This window comes from Ascaphus truei, chromosome 8, assembly GCF_040206685.1.
Source record: "Ascaphus truei isolate aAscTru1 chromosome 8, aAscTru1.hap1, whole genome shotgun sequence".
NCBI classification, from domain to species: Eukaryota; Metazoa; Chordata; class Amphibia; order Anura; family Ascaphidae; genus Ascaphus; species Ascaphus truei.
The window spans coordinates 77,317,792-77,335,291 of NC_134490.1; the positions used below are offsets into that span (position 1 = coordinate 77,317,792).

Here is a 17,500-nt window from a genome sequence, read left to right on the forward strand (position 1 = left end):
CCGCCTCCGGCTTTTTTTTTTTTTTTTCTCCAGCGCAAGCGCGGGAAAAACAGCAGCGCGAGCGCGGGAAATTTAAAAAACACATGTGTGCTGCTTGGGCCAATATTTACTCGCCCGGGGGTTAAATCCACCCGCCCCGGGCGAGTAAATGTATATAATTGTCGAACACTGCACATAAATACATACACACACATACACATATGAATAAATACATACACACACATAAATACATGCACACACATACACACATAAATACATACACACATATAAATACGTGTGTGTGTGTGTGTGTGTGTGTGTGTGTGTGTGTGTGTGTGTGTGTGTGTGTGTGTATATGCACATATGCACACACGTGTTGTGTCAATACATAGGTGTGACTGAGCACAGGTATTCTTTGATTGCTTATCTTGAACATATTGGCACCTATTCAATATGCTATGAAACTGTCACATGCCCCATTTAAATGGGTTACAAAATTAATATTTACAAAACTTAGGTATATAAAAAGATGGATGTGATCATTTATTAAATAATTACCCAATTATTGCCGATCAATATTTTTAACAATGTTCCTTCCAACTAGAAATGCAAAACCTTTAAAAAAATGATCAGGTTAATAAAGATTGATCAAGTGCCAATACAGGTTATCACACCCGATCCGGAATGGACTCCCATTCAAATCAATGAGCGTTAACGCCAGATCGGGGCTTGATGAATCTGCTTCTAAATGTTGCATTCCAATTAAAGACAGCAGCCTGCTACCTGCATGTTACCTTGTCACACAACTGTGTTTTTCTTTACCTATATTTTTATGATGTCATCAACTGTTTGGGTTTTCCGTTACCTTTTTACGCTGAAGGCTTTATTTGGGCAATATAATCCATTTAATCAAATAATAAAAACGTGCAGAGTCTCGGCACTTCTGAAGTGTTAACTTTCTATTATATACAGAAAGTTAACAGGAATAAGACGTGACATTAAAAGCTTATTTAATTAAATCTATTTCACACTGGGTGGTTTTAGCAGCAACATTGATGCTTCATCAGATGATGACTGGACACACCATGTGATATTGGATTCTGAAAATGAAATTATAGTTAAGCAAAATACGCTTTTAATGTGTTTACTGTTCCAAATTGCCACTTCCTTTGGGTGCAGATTGTTTTTATATTGGATGTATTTGCTTGCAGTGTCATAATAAAACTAAAAATCCCTAATTACTTGGGTAGAAGCCTTTATTTCATCTGCCCATACCTTGGAGTACTTTCACATAGAATGCAAACTACCATGTTGTCCTTTAACTCAGGGGTGCGCAAACTGGGGGGGAGAGGCAAGATTTTTTTCTTGGTGGGGGGGGGGTGGATAATTTGTATTGTATTTTTATGTATTATATAGCGCTAACCATGTATGCAGCAATATTATACAAGACCTAAATACTGTGCAAAGTAATATAAATAGGAAAAGGGGCATAAATCTCGAGTAAATATTGGGTGTTGGGGGAACCTGTTAACAAGAGTTTACATTAATGTTTACTAAGCAGATGTGAACAGCCCTTCTCTGTATTACAAAATACAACCTATGATCGGACACACGAAGTATAAAGATAAAAAATGATTTCATTTTGATGCAATAATCCAGTGCCTCTAGATGATTGGTGCATGTCCAAAAACACCAAGGATATGGAAATAGGAAGAAGAAATAAAAGCTGGGCACAGATAATTGAATAAATTATGATTTTTTTTTTTTAATCAAAAAAACCCTAGCAAGTTTGCTGTTTAAGTTCAGCATGGATCTTCATCGGAGCATAACGATAAATTCTGCAAATATATACCCTTACCAATCAAAGATGCAGCGGAGTCCGATGTGCAGAGGGGAAAACCACGACATTTCAATGAACGCCAGAAAAAACCAAGACAAAGAAGGCGCGTCACATCCGGCGCGAGCAGGAGGCCAAGTCTTCCGGTGGACATGGCGCGCTAGGATGCCGTGCTATGCTAGGCCGCCTCATGACAACGGACCTCGCTACTCAGCAACAATAAACAAAAACCAGGACCGACAAGCAACCTACAAATAACCACAAAAGCAGAGACCAATCACACAATAAATATCTAGTACAAATGCCAATCAGAATATAGAAAAAATTCCATCAATATATAAAAGTTGAAAACGAACGGTATAATATATGCAAACATCACAAAAAATATACAGTCAAACTAACTGATAATATATGTACATATGTAATACCAAAAATTGTGTAATCAAATAGTGTAATGACCATGACTAGAGGGGAATACAAACCCAAGACCAAACCCAGCATAGATGGTAAACAATTGTTCGGAAATCTAATACAAACATTTTTTTTATTTTTTTTTAAAGATTTTGATAGAGACTTTAAGAAATGTACTTACTCGCGTAGACAACTTGACGAAAGGTGAATATAAAGCATTTCAGAGGTTATCACAAGACACGCATTATCAAGCCAACCAACAAAGGTGGTGACATCGTCATTATGTGTTATAAGCAGTGGTCGACAAATCACCAAAAAAATCTACTCGCCACCTAGTACCACACGTGTGCTGCTTGGGCCAATAGGAGCTGGCCACGATGTTAAATCCACTCGCCCGGGGCGTGCAAATGTATAGGTTTGTCGAACACTGGTTATAAGGATTACCAAATAAAGACACTACGCCAACCAGTGGATGCCACCTGTTACCAACCTTTTTCTTTGGATCCCACTTGTTATTTCAAGAGGGAGATCAATGTGGTTATTTAGGAGGCTCATAAACAAATGTGGATAGATACAGCTGACTGCCTTAAACAAAAGAACACGGTTATATCGGCATTGTGGCTCATACCCGAGGTACATAAGACTCTTGTCAGCCCGTCTGGCCAGCCTATTATTGCAGCTTCTAACGCAGAAACGTTGGCCCAATGTGTAGATAGTTTTCTTCAGAGGTCAGCGATTAAGACCCCAGCATACCTAAAAGACACGTCAGACTATTTGCTTAAATTAGGGACATGCCCTATTGTTCCGGGTGCTGTCCGGGTACCAGTCACTATAGATGGGACATCCTTGTAAACCAACTTTCCGAATGATGGTATTGAGGCGGTGTGATCTACTTTGGAGAGAGGCTGTTATGGCCTACCCCTTATTTTTTTTTTTTTGATGCAACTTTTGGAATTGGTTTTGTTTAAAAACATCTTTAAGTTTGTGAAGATTTTATTTGCAGACACAGGATATGGCCATGGGTAGTAGTCTAGCTCCAACATACACACATGTATTTATGCATGAATATGAATCGGTTAATATCTTTTGATTCTATTTTCCCCCACTATATTAAGAGATACTTGCGTTCTATTGGCGACCTGTTTAATTGTTTCAGCTGCAGATCGCGGTGCAGTGACTTTCACGCGCCGCCTGTTTGCAGTGCGAGCGCGCTGTCTTTGGCAGCGGGGCCGTAGCCTTAGGCTACGTCTATACTCAGGCAGACGGAGGGGAGTCGCACACACGCTGCAATACTCTTGCTAAAGCCTGAGCTTTTTCATGGCTTTGCAGAGTATGCAGCAGGCGCGATTTGGGGACGTGGCAATGAAAATTTGGAGGCGTGTCAATGACGTTCCGGCGGGGACGTCACTTTCCTACCTCACATCCCGATGCCATCGCGCAAAAAATCACGTGTCTCTGTCTTCTTGAATTTCGCGCCATTGTGAGCTCCGTCTGATGTGCGCGCTGGCGCCATCTATAGGCATCCTCAAAAAGGACAGTAGATGTGATGGCGCAGCGTGGGTGCGCCTGCCCTCCGCTCCGCTCCGTCGGAGTAAGTATAGACGCAGCCTAAGAAGCGGTCCTCATTTTTTACTTTTTTTTTTTTAAACTTTATTTGTATTGAATTTCTAAACAATTGTTCACTATCTATGGTGGGTCTGGTCTTGGGGGTTTGTATTCCAAATGGATTGGCCAAATTCCCCTCTAATCTAGTTCTGGTCATTAAATGAGTGTATTTTTCTATTTTTGGTATTACATATGTTATGAGTCAGCGTGACTGGTATTTATTGTGATGTCTGCATATATTATACCGTTGGTTTTCTGCTCTTTTATATATTGATGGCATTTGTATTGGGTATTTAGTGTGTGACTGGTCTGCATTTGTATGATATTTGTAGCCTGCGTATGTGTTCTTGGGTTTATTGTTGCTAGGCAGCGAGTTCCGTTGTCACGGGGAGGAGGCCTGGCGTAGAATGGCGCCCTGGTTACCGAAGGACTTGGTCTCCTGCTCGCGCCGGAACTGCCGCGTCTTCGTGGTCCTGGTGCTGCTGGTGTTAATGCAAATGTCGTGCTGTTCCCCGCTGTGAGCGTCACACCCCCCCTCCGCGCACCTGACTCCGCTGCTTATTTGATTGGTAAGGGTATGTGTTTGTGGTATTTGTGTATTGTTTATTATGCTCCAATGAAGGTCCATGTTGGACCGAAACGTTGCTTTGAGTTTTTATTAATTGAATAAATTATTTTTATTTTTTTTAATCTGTGCTCGGCTTTTGTTTTTCTTTCCTATTCCGTATTACAGCATATTAATGCCGAATGGGTGGGTTATAATCCATTGCAGTGTGGTGGAGGTGGAGTCTTCAAGTATCACGGGAAACTAATTAAGGGGCGTTCTCGTAGCTGAAAATAGCGGTGTTTTTTTCTACGACGGACCCTCTAGTTCCCATCCTGTACAAAAAAAAAAAGTTGGCGGGACTGCTGCTTATAAGTAGTAGAGTTTTCATTAAGTTCGTATATCTGCATCTGCAGGTTAATGTGCAAATTGGTGTGCTTTGGGCTTTTTTGTCTATTCAGCTGTTTTCCTTTCTCTCCATAATGAAATTAGAAATGTAGTTTTAAACAGATGCTGATGTAAGTTATAATTCCTGTTCAATATGCATACGAATATATCCCATGTCCCTGTGCTGAGACAGAATAGCTTTTAATTAATACACACATATGCTGATTTTATCCTTCATTAGCCATTTAATCTGAAAGTATTTAAATTTCACTTTAAATAACCAAGGAATATCTTTTGCTTAATCAACATAATTTGCATTTTTTGGTAAATGTAAAAAGACTGTAGTAATCTTCAAAGGAATGGTAGAACCAGTTCTGCTGTCTCAATGGTGTACATTTAAATAAAAAGTGTTTTGCATTCCCATCTCCTATTTGTCTTTGAGCTACAGTAGCACTAGCTGACAGGATACAAACTAAAGTGGCAAAGTATGTATGTCTTTATTTATGTAGCGCCATTAATGTACATAACGCTTCACAGCAGTAATACACGTGTCAATCATATAAATAACAAATAATACAAATAACAGATCATGGGAATAAGTGGTTCAGACATAAAAGTAACATTTAGGAAAAGGAGTCCCTGCTCCGAAGAGCTTACAATGTAATTGGTAGGTAGGAACATACAGATACAGTAGGAGGGCGTTCTGGTAAGTGCGTCTGCAGGGGGCTAAGTGCTACTTGTATGCTTCGTTAAGCAGGTGTCTTAAGGTGGGTCTTAAAGGTTGATAGAGTGTGTTAGTCAGGTATTGAGGGGAATGGCATTCCAGAGTTGTGGGGCAGTCAGCGAGAAAGGTTTAAGGCGGGAGAGGGCTTTAGATACAAATAGGGTAGAAAGAAGACATCCTTGAGCAGAACGCAAGAGTCAGGATAGATAGTGCATAGCGAGAAATTAGGGCTGAGATGTAAGGAGGGGCAGAAGAGTGTAAATCTTTAAAAGTGAGGAGAAGAATGGAGTGTGAGATGCGGGATTTGATCGGAAGCCAGGAGAGGGATTTCATGAGGGGAGATGCTGAGACAGATCTAGGAAAGAGTAGAGTGATTCTGGCAGCAGTGTTTAGGATAGATTGTAGGAGAGGCAGGAAGGCCGGACAGTAGGAGGTTACAGTAATCGAGACTGGAGAGAATGAGGGCCTGAGTCAGAGTTTTAGCAGTTGACCAACAGAGGAAAGGGTGTATCTTAGTTATATTGCGGAGGAAAAAGTCATAGGTTTTAGAAACGTTTTGAATGTGAGAGATGCGTCGAGTGTGACCCCTAGGCAGTGTGCTTGGGCTACTGGGTGAATGATGGTACTTACAACAGTAATGTGGAAGGAGGTAGTAGGGCCAGGTTTGGGAGGAAGTATGTTAAGTTTAAGTTGGCGGAGGGCCACCCAGGATGATATCGCAGAGAGACATTCAGAAACTTTGTTTTGTACAGCAGGTGTAAGGTCGGGTGTTGAAAAGTAAATTTGTGTGTCGTCAGCGTAGAGGTGATATTAAAACCCAAGAGATGTGATTAGGTCACCTAGGGAGAGTGTGTACAGAGAAAAGAGATGATCCCTGGGGTACCCCCACAGAGAGATCAATAGAGGAGGAGGCGTTAGCAGAAGAGACACTGAAAGCATGATGGGAGAGGTAAGAGGAGATCCAGGATAGAGCTTTGTTATGAATACCAAGAGTATGGAGAATGTGAAAGAGAAGAGGGTGGTCCACGGTGTCAAATGCTGCAGAGAGGTCGAGTAATATGAGAAGAGTGTAATGACCTCTGTCTTTGGCAGCATGGCGGTCATTAGTTATTTTTGCGAGGGCTGTTTCAGTCGAGTGAGCCGTGCAGAAGCCAGATTGTAGTGTCTAGGAGAGAATAGGAGTTGGGAAAAGGGAGCAAGCGAGAAAATAGAAGACGTTCAAGGAGTTAAGAGGCAAAAGGCAGGGGAGGGAGACAGGTCGATAGTTAGAAAGACAGGTAGGGTCAAGCTTACTGTTTTTGAGTAATGGTATAACTGTTGCATGTTTTGAAGGAGGAAGGAAAGGTACCAGAGTAGAGGGAAGAGCTAAAAATGTGTGTGAGCGTAGGGATTATAGTAGGCGTATGAGGTCTTAAGAGATGGGAGGGAATGGGGTAAAGAGGGCAAGTGGTAGAGGGAGAAGAGGAGATCAACATCTCCTCCCCCGAGACAGCGAAAAAAGAGTCAAGGAAGGCAGGAGGAGAGTTAGGAAGCGGTGTAGGATGGGAGGAGGAAACAGAGGGGATGTTCTGACGTATGGATTCCACCTTTTCCTTAAAATAGTCAGCAAAGTCCTGAGGTGAAATGGAGGAAGAAGAGGCAGCTGGGGGTGGTTTGAGTAGAGTCAAAGACAGAGAAGAGTCGGTGTGGGTTAGTCTTGTGTGTGTTGATTAGTGAAGTAAAGTAGGTCTGTTTAGTCTGAGAGAGGGCAGAGTTGAAACAAGATAGCATAAATTTGTAGTGAAGGAAGTATGCAAGAGTGTGAGATTTCCTCCAGAGGCGTTCAGAGGAATGAGTGGAGGAGCGTAGCATGCACGTGTGGGAATTTAGCCAGGGTCTGGGGTTAGAAAAATAGGTTGCATAGTGCTCAAAAACAAAAAATCACAGTAGAATATGTTATGATGGGCTCAGGTTGAAAGCGGATTACCCCTCCAAAGAAAGCAAAAGATAAGGCTAGGATAGTGATAAACACCCACACACCTATTGGATGTGTAACTGGAAAGTAAAGTCCCACAGGCAATGAGGTAGGGACGATACACACCTGCCGGTGTCCAGCAGTTAAAACAACATCATGGTGAAAACATGGGGTAAAACAACAATCCTTGCAGCCACTTATGGAGAAAGGAGGGTGGAAAAGGCTCACTTAAGAGTATAACTCACGATATTATGAAACCTTGTCATCCACTTCTCCTGGGGTGTACCGTGCCTCCGTTCGGGTAGATATGCAAAGGAGGAAGAGAAAAAAACAAAGCACTGGTTCCACTAGAGCTGAATAAACACAGAGGTGCGTTCCCAATAATAAAAGTTTAATGGACCAAAAATAGCACAAAAACAGAACACCTACGCGTTTCGGGCTTGTGGCCCTTTATCAAGGTGAGGGTCTGGGGTTAGAAGGGCGAGAACGGTGGAGAGAAAGCGAGGCATGTAGATCAAGAAAGGAGGATAAGGCAGAGTTGTAGTTCCTGACCAGGTTGTCAGGGTCTGGAGCAGAACTGAGAGAGGAGAGGGAGGAGCATAAAGTGGAATCAAAAGCTGGTAGGTTTATAGAGAGCAGGTTTCTGTTGAAACGAGGGGGGGGGGGGTGGAGATGGAGAAGGGGAGAAGCGAGAGAGAGAAAATTAGATGAGGTGATGGTCAGAGAGAGGAAAGGAGGAAATGGAGAAATCATAGACACAAAAGTTTAGTGAAGACCAGGTCTAGGTTGTGGCCATCATTGTGGGTGCTGGCTGCAGTCCACTGTTGAAGGCCAAAAGAAGAGGTTAGAGAGAGAATGCGGGAAGCCCAAAGGGCCGTGGGGTTTATCAGTGTGGCAGTTGAAGTTCCCAAGGAGAAGAACAGGGGAGTCAGAGTAGAGAAATAAGGAGATCCAGGATTCAAAGTGAGAGAGAAAGACAGAAGGGGGATGAGTAGAGGTAGGCGGGTGATGGATGACTGCCACGTGGACAGGGAGAGGAGAGACGATCTGGACAGTGAGTTTCAAAGGAGGGAAAAGCAAGAGGGAGGAATAGGAAGGGTTCGTTAACGGCAGAAAGAGGAGAGCTGGAGCCCCACGCCTCCACCCCTGCCATCAGGGCGCGGAGTGTGGGAGAAAGAAAGGCCACCATAAAAGAGGGCAGCTTCCAGAGCAGAGTCATACTGAGTGAGCCAGGTCTCAGTTATAGCAAAGAGAAGCAGGGAGTGAGAGAGAAAGAAGTCATGCACAGAGAGGAACTTGTTAGAGAGGGAGCGAGCATTCCAAAGGGCACAGGAGAAAGGGAGAGAGCAGGGAGGGTGGCAGGAGATGGGTATGAGGTTGGAGGGGTTGACACCAGAAAGAGTAGAAGTTGCATTTGACAGGCGAGGACGAGAGCATGTAGAAATAAGGCAGGAACCAGGATTTGGAACGAGATCCCCAGAAGCAAGGAGGAGAAGCATGGAAAGAAAAAATGTGAGCGTATGATTTGTAGGGGTGTGTTTTAGTGCAGGGTGTATAGCTGTGCGGTGACAGAGGGCGCAGGTAAGAAAGGAGTTCATGTGAACTGAGAAGTGGGGAAGAAAGGAGAGATGGAGATATATGAATAGAGTTAGAGACATATGAGGCTGGTTGATAGAAGTGCATAATTTGAAATGAACACAGCAAATAGAAATAGTGACGGCGGCATCTCCGCAATAGTAAAGTGCTGAGATGTGCAGTCTGGGATAGATAATATCCTCCTTTCCAGCGTAGATCCAGTAACAAACAAACTTAAGGAGCCAAGCAGCAGTGCCCCCATAGGCTGCCCCCATAGAACGTGGCGCAGCGCTGAGCTGCGCGGATGCTGATGCTCACCTGATCAAGCATGAGCTATTTCATGCACATGCAGGCGAGCCAGCGTCCGCGATCGGGAGGCGGGGGGAGGTGGTGGGAGGCGTGGCAGTGACGTCGCTGGGCCAATCGCCCGCGACGCATCGACGTCACGGCGCCGTGACGTTGACGCTGCTTTGCGCTGATTGGATGTTTTCAGCCGACAGTGCGCTGAAAAACAGCTTGGCGCTCGGCTGAAAAATCCAACTCCTGAGCACGCCTGCGGACGCTCGCGTGAGCCCCCTCTAAAGACATCCTCATTGAGGATGCCGGGGCTCAGCGCGGAGCGTCCGCGCTGCTTGTCCTTCTATGGACGCAACCTAAGGCTGCTCTTATAGTTCTGGTTACAGTGTCTGCGCGCCGCGTCAAAACAAGTAAATCTAATTAGTCGCTTCTGCCTAATAGCAGGCGCGACACAGCGACCAAAATGGCTGAAATCAATGGATTTTGATATTTACTACGATGGCCGCACCACGTGACTGCAATAAGCCAATCACATAGCCCCTACATGACGTCACCGCCCCTTGCAGCCAGTGACATCGCAAAAACTCAATTACAACTTTTGCGACAGTGACGGGTGATGTCACCAGTCGCGTTGCCGTCAATGTAGCCTGCACTATAAGCTCAGGCCAAGGCTGTGATTATACCAGAAATCGCGCGCGACGGCATGACGCCGCGCGTCTACAAAACAATGCAATGAAAGCGCACATACCAATTGCGACGTTGGCGCCGCGACGTGCTGCAAAGCTTCTGTCCTATGAAGAGACTTGAGATTTTGTTTTCACAGTCTACGGGCCGCATCACGTGGTTTGCACGGCCAATCGAGAGAGTAAATATGTGTAAGTAAGAGTAAATATTGTGTGCGCAAATTGTGTACACACAATATCAAATTGTATCAATGGATGCTGCCACAATGTGCAAGTTATACACAATGACCAAGCGTTGTATAAGAAAAAAAGAACCAAAAGGCGCAAACCAAAAATAGGGGGATGTAAAATAGTTAAATACCACCTAGAAGGACATGGATACAATGAAAGTCCATAGATAATTCCAGGATGAGGAGAGATGCCAAATATAGTGACGTTGTATGAGGATTACAGCGATAGTACAGAAGCTACTTACAATTTATTAGTTGGTTTCAAGTGTTTCACGATACAATCCTATCTTTGCTGTAACAGTGAGCTGGGTAGCTTTGGGATCAGGTCTTGGTGTTCCTCGTGGTTGCTGGTGCTCCGGTTCCCCTCCTCCTAAATCACCAAATATCGCGATATTTTGGCGAGGATGACGTCAAAACTTGGAAGTGTCTCTGTTTCTCTTGGGAAATTGATATTTGCCGTCCCAATTGCCTTAATGAAGGCATGCAGCTATAGATAAGTATATAACAAGTCAGTGGAAGAGCTCAATGGAAATGATCTTGCAGTAGACCTTAACCCTTCGCGTTTCGACTAAAAAGACTGTTTTGGGGGTATGTCTTGCCACCTGCATGGAGCCCTTAAATAGGCAGACTCAAGCTATGATAGGCTGGAGTTCCCAATGGTTGTAAAGCTTGATAGAGTGCGGCTGTAATCTGTGCACACGCCGCCAGACGAGTGTGCAGCAGTGAGCACTAAGGCCGTAGCCTAATTGGTTACTATAGAAACAAAAAAATGCTTGTTACATTATAATACATAAAAAATGCCATTCAGAGTACCGAACTGATGTATTTAAAATAAAAAAAAAACACACATGTAGGAAATTGCTTGGTCTGCAGCTTTAAACCTGGTAAATATCTTGGGATCGGGGTTCCCCAGAGCTGAAAATAGTGTTCAGCTTTGGGGACCCACTGGTCCCAATGCTGTAAAAAATAATACAAGGGGGCATTGCTGCATTACATTGGTAAGCAATTTAGCTGATTTATTGATAGATTTATTTTTCATGTTCAAAATTATTTCAATTTCCCATTTTCAACCTCCATGGTGATGAAGCCTTCCTCTAGTTTTAAAGTGTTAAGAAATATGGACGTAACTTTCTAAAAATTGACTTTATAATTCTGTTTTTATCTTTGTGATTTTGTAATTGCTACATTAGCATTTTAATTAGTTCTCCATATGAGCCCTTCACTAAACCAATGGAAAATCTAGCCCAGGGGTGCGCAAACTCTTCTCCCTGCGCCCCCCTGCCTGCTCTCATCCCCTGCTCAGGCCCTCCCCCCCCCCCCCCTGCTAGTCTCCAGCGTCAAATGACGCCGCAGGGGTCATGTGACCCTGCCGGTTGCCATGGCGATGCGTCGCTGGAAAGTTAAGGTAAGTAAAGTTACAGAGGACTCGCGCGATAAACGGCATTTAATTTAAATGCCTTCGGGGAAACGTGGGGCCTCTGTAACCGACGCATCCCCCCTGAAAATCTCGCACCACCCAGTTTGTGCACCCCTGATCTAGCCAGGGGAGGCGGGGCGGCAGTGGCAGAAAAGGGGAGGCAGCCATCCTACTAAATGTAACAAATGTAGAACACTGGTATATTATGGTCTCGTAAGAATTGTTTTTCAATCGAGCTAGTACGAGCCTTATTGTAACACTCGCTACATAATGGTTCAGTGGGCAGTGTTAACAAAAGACCCGATTAAAAAAAGTCCGTATTCATCAGTGGTGTAATAGGGTACATATATAACCTGCAGTGTACATACAACACGTGGTTTTTTAAAGGCACAATCCCCCATAGCCAGCTTTAAAACAACCGTTTGTAAACAATTGAACAAGCCTAAAAGATCTCCCTAAACAATGCTTTTATGTGTCTAGAAATCAAATACAAATTGTATTTCCTGGGGCCCCGGGAATGCGGGCACGTTTGTCAATTAAGTGTCCGTGTCAGAGAACCAATAAGATAATGGAAGAAAGGAGGGCTCAGGCTGCGCCAACGCCTGTGGAACACCGTGACATCAGACCAAGGGGCGTGACCAGAGTAAATCCAACCATATCAAATGTTTATTGCTATTATGTCTGTCATTAGTACTCTTGGGTCCTAGTAAGAATTGCCCCTTCAAAAGAACAGTCCTGCGTAGTACTCGAGCGAGCTAATGATTGATGGGTTTGATGGGTCAATCGTAATGATTTGATGCCTTAATAAATATGACAAGTGGAAATGTTTGCAAATTAATTACAAGACGACTGCCATAAATGATTTGTGGATAGTGGGACGCTTGAGTTTTTAGTCCTCTTAGCTTCTGTCTTTTTCCCTTAACTTTGTTCCTACTCGATTTTCTGATATGAAAGGGGTACAGTATACTCCTATTTAATTTAATTCTCCTTTATACAAATCCCGCTGTAACTGTAAATATTGAAAATCGTGTGTGTGTGTGTGTGTGTGTGTGTGTGTGTGTGTGTGTGTGTGTGTGTGTGTGTGTATATATAGCACAAGTCTAGTGCATCCAGTACAATCAGTATTGATCTTGATTCACACAAAACAGTGCTAATCAATTACATATACTAAACTGTTCCTCAATGCTGCCTATCGGATTGAGTTCAACCCCATAAGTTGAAAATTGCAAACGTTCTTTAGAAAAGGTTCCTAGGTGCGCAGAGTTTCAGGAAAGAGAAAACTAAAGAAATAAAAAAACAGTGTCATTTGTTTACAATTGTATACCTCCCTGTGGGGTAAGTATTGCACTTACATTGAGTTTCCTTTAAATAAGCGTTTTGGAATCCTGCCGACTGCGCCAAAACTGTCGTTGCCTGGATCAATAATCGAATGCTCAGGCCAAAATAGGATAAATGAGTAATGATTTTTATTACCAGGCATATGCAAGGAGACCACAATGAGGAAGTCTCAAAGGTTTGGTCTCGAGTTATTAGTGATACAGAAGCATATATACTTAACAGCCGGATATACATTACACAATTTGTATACAGTGTAATCAGTGCAGTGCCCATATAGAGAATATTGTTGACCAGATATATATATTTCTGCTTGGCACATATTTATTATAGCGACTCCCCTAACTTTCCGTAATCTTACATTGAGCCCTAAACTGCCCGGAAACCATCTTTTTCTTGCTAATCTTTCTATTATCACCTCCCCATACCGCCCCATACCTCCCCATACCTCCCTATTCATTCTGCAAGCCTCGCACAAGCTGATTAACCCCTCATCACCCGGGTCCTGTCTTAACATACCACGTGTCTCAGAGACCCCCTACCACATTCCAACTCCCCGAGACCCCCTCTCCGTACACCCACACTCCCATAGTGGTTATAGAGGCCTTGTCAGTCTGCAATAGTTATCCTCCTTCCCGGCATATATGTGATATTCACCTCTTGGGAAGAAATACATGTAGATGTGTAGGGAATTCCTGTAAGAAGGTACACACTAAGGGGTACTGCACTTACATCAATTTAGATTCAAATAGTCCTTGTAGCGATGGACAGACACATTGCAGTGTGATGTTCCCTGGCTGCCGACCTCGGAGGGAGTCGGAGGGAGACGTGCGGAGGAGGTCGGCGGCCAGGGAACTTCACACTGCAATGTGCCTGTCCATCGCTACAAGGGTTATTTAAATGGATGTAAGTGCAATACTTCCCACACGGGGAAATGTACTAATGTAAACACATTTTGTTTTTTTTTGCCCTGAAACAGAGATTCACTTTTGTGCCTTTTTTGGGAATGAATCTTTGTCGTTGATAAACAGAAAAAGATGCCATTTGTTTTCATAAATACATCAGGCTTATTGTTTTGTGCAATCTTCAGTGCTGGAGGTTTGTCTTACAGACTCTGTCTGTGATCCTGCCTTTTCTAAGTCAGGTTGTTATTTGAGTACTGACCTGATTCAGCTGTGAGATCAAGGGCATGTTTTATTCAGTGCAAGAAAATGGAAAATCTGGCAAGAACCGAGATCCGTGTGTTGAAATGGTTTTATATAGTTCTTTCTGCAACAGTCGCCACCAATAGAAAGAGATCAGGCCGATGAGAGAATACAAGGGAATTTCTATTACTTATTCATTGCTTGCTACAGCTTTAATTATACAAAAGGTTATCATGTGATTCTAGCTCATTTTCAGGGTTTAACAGAAGGCTGCCGTAAATAAACGTACGCAGAGAAACGGCATCAAGATTTGTTTGTTAAATTATTATTTTTTTAAACATTGAGACATTTTAGCTCAACCTTTGAAATACTAAATCACAAGTAAAAAACAGTCCTGTTTTGTATGGCACCTATCTGCAGCTACTGAGTATCTGCTCTGCCATTTATATGACTAGCTGCTGCAACTTCTGAATTCTAAGTTACAGAGCGGCGGTACTTTGTTGCTGAAGCAGCAATCCCAGACAGTGATGATCAGGCAAAGCCAATGTGCATCTTTGCTTGGAAGGCTTCGCTTTAAATTAAATATTGGACGCTTATCAATTCTGCAGTTAAACTCCTGCAGAAATATGTTTAATCGCCTGGAAAAATGCCCAAACCAATTAAAAATGCAATTCCCAAGCCCTAGTGCAGAACTGATGAGAACCCATAGGCAAGTCTAATGCTAGCAACTTTTGTCTCTTGCCCGAACATTTTATTGCATCCATATTGAGTTTAGTTTGAATGTTTGCTCATTAACAATGGATAATTGCAATCAGTCTGAGTGTTTGCTAATAGCCTTTTATTTTTTTGTGTGTGGTTTACAGAAGTTGCTGGGTGTGTTTCGCCACAGATGAAGACGATCGGACAGCCGAATGGGTGAGGCCGTGCAGGTGCAGGGGCTCCACCAAGTGGGTACATCAGTCTTGTCTCCAGCGCTGGGTGGATGAGAAGCAGAGAGGGAATAGCACTGCCCGGGTCACATGTCCTCAGTGCAATGCTGAATACCTAATAGTGTTTCCAAATCTGGGTAAGCAGAAAGAACACGGTCAGAAGCAATTAACCGTTTTCCGCCTGAGGTGCAATTTTTGATGTAACGCAATCTCTTGAATGCCCCTTTGGAAACAAAGCGTCTGTGTTATATATTCATAGTTATATGTTGTTCTTGCCACATGAAACGTAGAGTTTCCACCCTACGTAAATACACGTTCCTAGGCTTGGTAGAAAAATATGAAAGAATTGTATATTCAGTTCAGGAGATTAACATGTAGTACAAAAACAGCAATTGAGAGAGACTGTATAAATTCACAAAAATATATATTTTTGTGATTTGATCATGTAGAGTTAAAGGTGGTATTTGGAATACGCACGCCAGCTGAGTGGTAAGAACATGGTCCACAATACGATTGTATGTTCTTCAGTACAGGGATTCGTGTCACAACCAGTATATCTACATTGTTAGCCCTATTTATTAAAATAAATAATATATTATTGTTCACTACTGTGAAGTGTTTGTTGGATGGCACTTTGCCCAAATTAAAGCTGTCAATAGAAGTCCAACAGAAGATTTATCAACACAAGACTTGGCACAGCTCTCTTTCAAAGACATTTGTAAGAAACAGACAAGTTCTTTTCATGTTTTTTAATAGAATTACTGTATCTTAGTCTGGAATAACTGGTTTGCTTGGTATTCGTGCAAATGTAAAATCCGCATAGAGTACCTAGTAAAATCGGTAGTTTGAAGTTACTGTACTTTGTATGCTTTCTAATAATGAGATTGGGTGCTGAAGTTCATAGAAATCTTCTGAAATAATAATCAAAAGCTGTATGCATGTTTTTTTTTTTTTTATATATCATCCTAAACCTGTAGTTCTGCATTAATACAATATAAAATGAACACTGGAGTATGTGTTTTCACAACCAAACTGTCCAGTAATGTGTGTGCCTGTAGTATAGAACACTCAGCAATTTTATACAGAGTTGAGAAATCGTTCATATACAAAAATGATGGTGTTTGATATGCAGAAGAATATTTGCTTTATTAGCCACCTGTTCAGTATGCCAAAGATTTTTTTTTAAATGTAATCAATATCTACCGATTTCATGTACATTAGAGGATCTTTATAAAAGTGAAGGCTGTGCAGACACTAGTGTACATTAATGTTATTACATATTTATGTTCTCTGTCATCTTAAGAAAATGTTTCATAATAGCTATAATATAAATCCTACACTCTGCGATTTGAAGACGACCGACTTTAGATGTTTTTTTTAAAAGGCATTCAAGCATACAATCCTTTTAGTACGCATTTACAGAATAACATGAAATACAGTGTAAGGATGGGCTGGGTTTTTTAGGGTTGCCATGTGTCCGGTATTTGGTTACTCTGTCTGGTAAAAAAATGAGAATATACTGGACATGTATGTGTCTGGTATTCTCTCTGTACATGTATGTGTATGTTGGTATTACCTCTCTGGACATGTATGTGTATGCCGGTATTACCTCACTGTACATGTATGTGTGTGCCGGTATTATCTCTCTTGACATGTATGTGTATGCCGGTATTATCTCTTGGACATGTATGTGTATGCCGGTATTACCTCTCTGTACATGTATGTGTATGCCGGTATTACCTCTCTGTACATGTATGTGTATGCCGGTATTACCTCTCTGTACATGTATGTGTATGCCGGTATTACCTCACTGTACATGTATGTGTGTGCCGGTATTATCTCTCTTGACATGTATGTGTATGCCGGTATTACCTCTCTGTACATGTATGTGTATGCCGGTATTACCTCACTGTACATGTATGTGTGTGCCGGTATTATCTCTCTTGACATGTATGTGTATGCCGGTATTATCTCTTGGACATGTATGTGTATGCCGGTATTACCTCTCTGTACATGTATGTGTATGCCGGTATTACCTCTCTGTACATGTATGTGTATGCCGGTATTACCTCTCTGTACATGTATGTGTATGCCGGTATTACCCCTGCCTGCTTTTAACTACCCCAGCCAGGCCCCTCCCCCCTTCGGAGTGGTAACCAAGAGGGGAGAGAGGAGGCAAGAGGAAAAGGTAGGGGTGGGGAGCCTGGCCCTGCGGTTATGCCACACTCTGCTTACGACTCCGCGCTCGCTTTTCAGCTCCAAACAGTCATTTTGGTATCATAATGATAATAATTCATTCAAGTTCTTAAAGTGCTAGAGGTTTGTGGTACCTCGCTCAAACCCCTAGATGAATAAATGTGGTCGCGTGCTGCCAGGGAACAATACGTAGAAAGAGTGGGGTGTACAGGGTACACAAAAGATCCCTAGTAAAGGCGCACCGCAGACCTG

The 17,500-nt window shown here is 42.7% G+C and overlaps 1 protein-coding gene across 1 annotated transcript in view; it reads left to right on the forward strand.

The window, feature by feature from the left end:
* Positions 1-17,500, forward strand: part of MARCHF5 (membrane associated ring-CH-type finger 5) — a 59,365-nt gene that overhangs the window by 1,723 nt on the left and 40,142 nt on the right. Inside the window, exon 3 of the mRNA XM_075613067.1 lies at positions 14,958-15,189. Coding sequence (XP_075469182.1) covers positions 14,958-15,189 — 232 coding nt within the window. The remainder of the gene's footprint in view (positions 1-14,957; positions 15,190-17,500) is intronic.